This window comes from Erythrolamprus reginae, chromosome 1 (assembly GCF_031021105.1).
Source record: "Erythrolamprus reginae isolate rEryReg1 chromosome 1, rEryReg1.hap1, whole genome shotgun sequence".
Taxonomy (NCBI): domain Eukaryota; kingdom Metazoa; phylum Chordata; class Lepidosauria; order Squamata; family Dipsadidae; genus Erythrolamprus; species Erythrolamprus reginae.
This window is the reverse complement of record NC_091950.1, coordinates 392902311-392911098: the sequence shown is the minus strand read 5'-3', so window position 1 is coordinate 392911098 and position 8788 is coordinate 392902311. Positions and strand designations below refer to the sequence as shown.

The 8788-nt window shown below is 40.2% G+C and overlaps 1 protein-coding gene across 1 annotated transcript in view; it reads right to left on the bottom strand.

Annotated features, from left to right (window-relative positions):
- Positions 1-4899: 4899 nt before the first annotated feature.
- Positions 4900-8788, bottom strand: part of KIF3C (kinesin family member 3C) — a 58998-nt gene continuing 55109 nt past the window's right edge. Inside the window, exon 8 of the mRNA XM_070734929.1 lies at positions 4900-8714. Coding sequence (XP_070591030.1) covers positions 8621-8714 — 94 coding nt within the window. The 3' untranslated portion in view covers positions 4900-8620. The remainder of the gene's footprint in view (positions 8715-8788) is intronic.

Sequence of the window (8788 nt, the reverse complement as noted above, 5' to 3'; positions counted from 1 at the left end):
GGTGTTGATGAACATGTCAGAGATGCTGTTGTCTCTGAGGCGTTAGATTAGCTGTGATTGGTGACTGTATCCGATTGGAGGGATATGGGGGGGGGCGTCGAGATAGAGACTATAAAACATTAATGCTTTTGAAATTTTAAATGTGGCTCTTGGCTCAAACTTCAATTTGAGGTCAGGCTGAAATGTCCACCACACTTTGCAAATTGCTATTATCTATCTATCTATCTATCTATCTATCTATCTATCTATCTATCTATCTATCTATCTATCCATCCATCTATCTATCTGATTTGTATGCCACCCCTCTCCGAGGACTTATTATTTTACTTATTATAAATACTCTTTGTTTTTTTAATTGATCCAAGTTTCTTTTGTTATATCTCACACTAGGGCAGCAACTCGCATGCCTGCAGATATAGCTCCGCATGCCACCTGCGACACATGTGCCTATAAATTTTAATAATAATAATAATAATAATAATAATAATAATAATAATAATACCACTGTAAGCCTTAGATAACACTTGTACCGAGTTATTTCAGAATCTCACTATATGGTTAATCATACAAGATGGCTATATGTTAAAAATCTCTTTTATTTTATTTCCCCCCTCCCTTTTTATCACTAACACATATTAACTGAGATCGACGTAAGCTCCCTCTTTTCCCATTGTTTGTTTCTACCTATGTGCTATAAAATTAAAAACTATTAAGAATGTATACCAAAAATGGGCAATGATCTGTAAATAGATATATTTCTTTATGTAATAAAAATGAAAATAAAACATTAAATAATAACAACAACAACAAGAGAGGGGCGGCATGCAAATCTAATAAATCAAAATCAATCAATATTATTATTATTATTATTATTATTATTATTATTATTATTTCGCCATCACAGACCTAGGGATTTAATTTTCCACTCTGTTCAAGACTGCATTGGCTTGGGTACGAAATGCTTTATTCAGCAATGCAAAATGAAGATGACTAGGTGTTGCCCCAACACATGCAAAGAAAGGCATATCCTGGAGATTGAGAAGTTCCCTGACGATTGTCTCCAGCACGAGTCCAAAAGCTTGGAAAAAGAAACCTTTGGTCCTGATGACTCAGATTGGATCCTGCAACATTATCCTGGGACAAATATATTTTATTTCATTTGCAAAGAAAGTCAGTCTACTGAGCAAGAAACACGATTAGGGTTCTTTGGTTTGAAACTTGTGTAGAATATTAAAAAAGGTAGTATATGTAAAATAATAAAATGACTTTCCTTATGCATGAGGGAAGTGTAAAGGCAGGATTCTAACTGAAGGTATCACAAGCAAAAATGAGGTCTTCCCTCTCCTTTCAAAATAAATGTAATGCTTAATTTCTTAAGCGTTCTAATGTTTTTCAAGTTAATTAATACATTGTAATGATGTGATTTGTGATCAGTCACAACATATGCTCTATTTGTATTTATTCTTGTCTTATAAGCTGCCCTGCGTTTATGGAGAACGGTGGTGTAGATAGATAGATAGATAGATAGATAGATAGATAGATAGATAGATAGATAGATAGATAGATAGATAGAAGAGAGAGAGAGAGAATTTCAACATGTATAGGTGCTCTGGTACATATTGTGCCGTAATTGCATTTGCCTTGTTCTCCCAGTTTGGAGTCATTCATTTGGAACACACTGTATCCATCTTTATTTTATTCAATAAACAACTTATTCTCAGCAAACTGAGTATATTGACTCCTGTGAATTCTACACCTGTGGTAATATAAATAGTGAGGAAACAGCACCCCTTGCCGCATCATATTGATAGCAGGGGTGGCTCCTACTGATGTAGACCAGTATGTTCGCACCGGTAGCGGCCCGCTGGTGACATAATTGTGGTGTGATAGTTCCGGTATTGTCTGTGTCGGTCCACATGCACCGCCATCTTTTGGGGGGAATTTTGGGAGAAAAGCCTGCCCACCACCAGGTTTATATTGACCTTTATTTCTTTGTCCAAAGAATAACTGAGCAGCTCCTCAGCTGTGTTTTGGGCTGAAATGTCCTTCTGAGCATACACGGAAGTAAGTAAGTAAGTAAGTAAATCGTGCAATTTGATAGGCTTTGTGCTAAGAACTAGGTGAACACAGTGCAAACCAAGTGGATTATTCTGCTAAGAGGGAAAAGACCTAAGGACAACTATACTAAGCAAGGCATGCATATACAGTGGAACCTCTACCTACCTACCGGGTGTTCAAGATTTTTTTGCCTCTTCTCAAGAACCATTTTCCACTTACAAACCCGAGCCTCTAAAACTGTAACCAGAAAATGCAGGGAGAAGCCTCCGTGGGGTCTCTCTAAGAATCTCCAGGGAGGAAACAAGGCTGGAAAAGGCGGGGAGAAGCCTCCTTGGGGCCTCTCTAGGAATCTCTTGGGAAGAAACAGGGCCTCCACCCTCCCTGTGGTTTCCCCAATCGCACACATTATTTGCTTTTACATTGATTCCTATGGGAAAAATTGCTTCTTCTTACAAACTTTTCTACTTAAGAACCTGGTCAGGGAACGAATTAAGTTCATAAGTAGAGGTACCACTGTACTTCTTTTTAATCTTCGACATAGTTTTTCACTAGGATTTCAGATTCAGTTAGAGTGTGAATCCCTTTATAATCATTCTATCTTCCCTTCTCTCAGTATAAAGGCAATTACAGGTAACAACTTATAACAGTTCATATAGTGACAGAAGTTAAAATGGCACTGAAAAAAGTGACATGGACATTTTTCATACTTACGACTGTTGCAGTATCTCCATGATCAAAATTCATGGCAACTGATTCATTTTTATGATTGGTGCATGTCTTGAGGTGATCACCTTTTCACATGCTAAGTCAATGGGGAAACCAGATTCACTTAAACATGTTACTAACTTAACAACTGCAGTGATTAACTTATCAGTGGCACAAAAGATCATAAAGTGGTGCAAAAAAAAATCACTTAACAAATGTCTCAGCAAAAGAAATTTGAGGCTCCATTGTGGTTGTAAGCTGAGAACTACCTGCATATGAAATAGGTAAATTTATGTCTTGTGAAAGCAAACCACCATATTTCTCTGTTACGACTGCAATTGATGCAAGCTAAAATATTTCTGTTACTAATACAAACTGTACATAACTACAAAATTGTTACACACTATAGACTTCCTCTCGTATTACTGCTTGTTATTTTTCTCAGTTCACAACCTAAATCAATTTGTCAATCTTAGTTTTAAATGCTAGACACCTAAAATTGGATTGGTGATTTTTATTGTATTGTGTTAGAACCAAGAAGTTGTCTTAGCATAATAGTGAAATTAGACCATCTCATTAAGCTATAATATGGTTTATTTGTTTAGACCAGTGATGGTGGACCTTTTTTTATTCGGGTGCTGAAAGAACATGGTCGTGCACTATCGTGCATGTGCGAGTGCCCAAGCCCATAATTCAATGCCTGGGAAGGGCGAAAACAGCTTCCCCAGCCCGCTGGAGGCACTCTGAAGGCCAAAAACGGCCTATTTCTCAACTTTTGGTGGGCTCAGTAGGCTTGTGTTTTGCCCTCCACAGGATCCAAAGGCTTCCCTGGAGCTGAGGGAGGGTAAAAATGCCCTCCCCCATCTCCCCAGAGGCTCTCTGGAAGCCAAAAACACCCTCCCAGAGCCTCTGTGTGAGCCAAAAATAAGCTGGCCAGCACACACATGCACGTTGGAGCTGAGCTAGGGCAACAGCTCGCATGCCAGCAGGTATGGCTCCGCGCACCACCTGTGGCACCCATGCTGTGGGTGAATGACAGTGAATGTTTCATGAAATTCATCAATTGTATTTTGATAACTGTTTTAGAGTTTAACTGGTTAAGACCAATCAGCCTGTTTCATTAACTTAGGATTACCTCCCTTTTTGTTAGAGAATTCTTTAAATTAGAATGCATTTATTTCAATACTATATATCCACGATGGTGAACCTATGGCACATGTGCCATAGGTGGCACGCAGAGGCATATCTGCTGACACATTTGCCCTAGCTCAGCTCCAGCTCATTTTTGGCTTGCGTGGAGGCTCTGGGAGGGTGTTTTCGGAATCTGAAGGGCTTCCGGGGGGCATGAGAGGGCATTTTTGCCCTCGCCAGACTCCAAGAAAACCTCTGGGGAGGGAGGAAAACCGGCCTACCGGGCCCAGTAGAAGTCGGAAAATGGGGAGCGGGGCAGTATGGGGGGTTGTACATGCATGCACAGTGGGTGGGATATGGGGGGGCATTGAATTATGGGTGTGAGTGCCCTTTCAGCACCTGAGTGAAAAAAGGTTCACCATTACTGGTATACATTGGCATAGGACCAGACTATCTCCGAGACCACCTTCTGCCGCATGAATCCCAGCAACCGATGAGGTCCCACAGTGTTGGTCTCCTTAGGGTCCCGTCGACCAATGTCGGCTGGCGGGACCTAGGGGAAAAGCCTTCTCTGTGGCGGCCCCGGCCCTCTGGAATCAGCTCCCCCTGAAAATCCGCACTGCCCCCACCTTCCTTGCCTTCTGAAAGAGTTTAAAAACACATCTTTGCCGCCAGCCCTGGGAACATTAGACCTTCCCCTGTCCAGCGAATGTTATTAGTGTGATTATTGAATGAATGAAAATGAATGTTTTTAAAGTTGGAGTTTTAAGAACCTTTTAGTATATTAATTGGATAACTGTACTGTTGTGTTTCGCTATATGTTGTGAGCTGTCCTGAGTCCACAGAGAGGGGAAGCATACAAGTCCAATAAATAAATAAATATTGTCCCCAATCGTAATGTAGAAATCCATAGGAAGATCTTGGTCATAACAAGTCTAAGGCTATTTCCTTCTCCCTCTCTCTACCTTGCTGCAAGAAAGTGGGTGGCAAATAAATGAGAGATTGTTTTCAACAATGCTCATTCCTTTATTGTCATGGCTGGGATTTGGTTGTGGTACTGCTCAGCACTCTCCAGGCCTACACCAAATCAAAGCAACATTACAGTGTATTGAAAAGCTATCCATCCAAAACCAGAGGGAGCTGGGACACCAACCTCTTCTAGTACATCATGTGTAATATATTATGCATAATATGTCCTGTATAATCATATGTATAGAGCAACAAGCATGGGCCACCATACACCAATTTTTGACTGCCAAAGTAAAATCACCACAGTAACAGGCACAATATTTTGGTCCCAGTAGAGGCCTCACCTTGCCAACCAACCAGTCCCTCCCTTTTTTAAAACTCCCCTTTAGACTCCCCCCCTCCCCCATTCCAATCTCCTAAATAGAAATCCCATGATTTTCCCTAGGTGGGACACCCATACATACCCACACAACATACATACTCACCACATACATTCATATGTAAATACAGACTCTCTGACATACAAAGAACAAAGAACATCAGAAATCTACATCTGAGGTTGTTGCAGCAATGCAGCAGAGCTGTAGAAGTGTCCTAGCCCCACCGTTGAAGACCAAGGGCTGCCACAGCTATCAGCAATTGGTTCTTGTCTTAAGTTACAGTATTTCATTGCAGTAGTTCTTGTGTTTTGTGCTAGGACGTTATCGGAGGTTAATGGCAGCACAGCAGCAGATTGGGAAATAGGAGAGATCTTCAGACACTGAAAATACGACCAGAGAGTACATACAGTACATGGTCAAATGTGTCATCCTTCCCCATATTTGTGTGCAGACAAGCTCACTGCTTCAAACTGCTAGATGTGGTTAACTGTCTAGTAATGACCCCAGATTTCTAGAGCCAACATGTGATTATGTAGGAAAAACAACTGGCCTCATTTTACCAGCATCCAATTTTAATCCTGTTTGGATGGGGAAAAAATTATAGTCAGATGTCTTTTCCATTGTCAGATATCTTTTCCATTCCATTCTCTTAACTTTCCTTTGCAATGAAGAAGGGCACGTCTCTTTTATTTTCACAGGTCTCCAGCTCATATATTTTTATAGTCCATGGCAAGTAACTTCAAGTCGATGAAAAGGCCAGTTATATTAAATTCAAGTGTTGTTAATTAGCTTAAGCCCACAAATAAATTGACCAGACTTCAAGTGCTTCGTTATCCTTTCTGTATATGAACATTGTGCTGTAAACTTAAAAGATGCATTTAGATGTGCTTGATCCTGATTCCAAGATATTTAGAATTTAAGAAACTCCAGAAATCAAAGGCAAGGAGGCATTGAGTAGGTGGATTCAAGCTTTTTTTTAACCTTTTGGTGAAGGCATGTTTGGCTCCTTTAAAAGTTGGGGAGAAAAGACACACATACTGTATTCTTATGGTCTGAGAACCAGGTTAGCTTCTAACTAGATTCTTAACTATCATCCCTGAACATTTTTGTTGCCTTTGATCTTTAACAACATTCCTGTACCAGTTCCCATGATTCATCAGCTACATGCAGCATAAAAAGGCATGGCAAGCAAACATAATAGGAATACCAATGGCTACTGAAAACAACCAGTCCAAAAGAGGAAGCAGAATTTTAGGGTCAACAAAGTAAAAGGGAAATTGACCTACCAATTATGGTAAAGTTATATAACACTGAAATGTATTAATTCTCACATTACCATCTCTAGAAAGTATTTTCTATATCATGTTAAGAGTAACTTGCCAGAAAGTGTCCTCTTGTCATTGGTACTAAAGATTGACTACCTCTTGCTTGAATGGTGTAATTTTTACATGGATAATACAAAGAGGGAGCCCAGATTAATGATTTTGCAATTGCCCTCAATTCTGTACTTGCTTCATTTGAGATAATGTATTAGATAAGAATTTGTGCTATTATGATTCTCTCAATGGTTGAGAGATAATAAATGATTTGAACATTTTAATTCCAGAGGAAGCAAATTCCTAAATAAACCACTGAATCCTAGAACAAAAATATTCCTGAAAGGTATACACAAAGGAGACCAAAAGATATGGTTTGGGAAAAATCACTTTATCAGAAATCCCAAATGCTACATGCCTCAGTATATAAACTGTCACTTCTGTTGACACTCTTGGCCCAGCTCTGTGCTCTTTTGATGGCAGATGCTTTCTTACCTTCTTTCAAGCATTTCAGTACTCAAATCTCAGAGCACAGAGAGGTAAAACTCTTTCTGTAACACAAATTACTGTCAGAATTGGACAGAACATTCCTCAATCTCAAGACCGCCTTCTCTTTCCATTCCTATTAAAGCCAGTCAAATTAGGCTTTGTAAACAACTTACCTTTTCTGCAGTTCATGATGACTTATAATTGGAATTGAGTAACTTTGGGTTTATCCAAAATGTTAATATCAAGAGGCATGATAGTTAAGGTTACCAACACACATTCTTCTAAGATCTTCAAACTTGGCAACTTTAAGACTTTAAGACTTGTGGACTCCTAGAATTCTGGAAGTTGAAGTCCACAAGTCTTAAAGTTGCTACGTTTGGGGACCCCTGCTCTATGTATAAGCGAAAGTGCAAAAGATAATTTAGGCAGAGAGAGAGATTGGACATAAAAACTGTCCCTCCCGGAAAAAAAATATTTCTTCTTAGTCTGTTTAGACACAGAAAATTATTTTCACTACTAGACTGGCTGCTCAATTAAACCTGGAATTGTCACTGAAAGGACTTTGTGAATTGGAACATACTAAGTTCTGGATAAGATTATAGTAGTTCCTGTGCTCTGTCAAAATAATTGGGAATTCCGCTCCCCTTCCCCACTTTACATACAGTTCCCAATGTTCTTCCCAATTAAAGTACAAGTGACTTCTTGTCTGGGTAAGTTGATCAAGTTTGGGTTTTTAAAAATCATTAGTGGCTTAAAGCTGCCTTGCCTTTTTCTCAACCAGGTGCAGAGAATGTTTCCCAAAGTCACAAAGATGCTTCAGTTAGCCCTCTCATCATAGTTCTGCTTGCATGATCGATGCCCAGGCTATTTCTCTGCGACATCTGTACGTGGAGAGTAGATGAAGGGGACCTGAACAGGAGATGAAATGAGACCTGTGTGCCCTTATTGCAAAAGCGAAAGGAAATCCATAGATTTTGGAGAGATCAAGATCCTGCCCCTGAGACTCGCCTACTTTGCTCATCATCCTCACTGCATAGTATATATACTCATCAAAGTTGACTATGGTTTCCACAGTCCAGAAGAAACAGACAGAACTGCCACTGGAGTTAAATACAGATTGTTCTCCATTGCCCTCTAATCATTTTTTTCTCTTCTGAGTCTAAAACATATATGGAATGAAGAAAAAAGCAAGCATTGTCTTCCAGAAACATTGTGCACTGAGCAAATCCCCCAACGCTTAACGGAAAGCCAGTAGCACTGCGCCTTCCACCAACTGGAGTGCTGCTCAGCTCGAAACCTGCATCATCACAAAGACACACCATAAATAAATATGTTAAATAAATAGAGTGATTGGGTGACAGATCCAGAGAACGCTGGGGATGTGGACCCCGAGGAGCCATCATCTCATACAGACACACACGCACACGCGCACACACATACACACAGTAGCTAAAGACAAAGATGAGTTAGTGCAGGGGACACCTCTCCCTGGACTGTGTGTTCTCAGAGGCAATCAGTGGCAGAAAGAGTGCAGTCCTCATATCTGAAGGAAGGGGAAAGGCTCGAGGGATATTATTTGTGAGCCAGGGCTGTGGAAGGGTTCTGTGAGCTGGAGGACAGGGAGACTTGTGTGGCTGAAGACGGCAAGGTGCGAGGAGACTGGCACCTAAAGTGGGATGAGAAAGAAAAAAGAAATAGGAGCAAGAATCCACATTTTCCTTTCCCCCAACCCTTCATTAA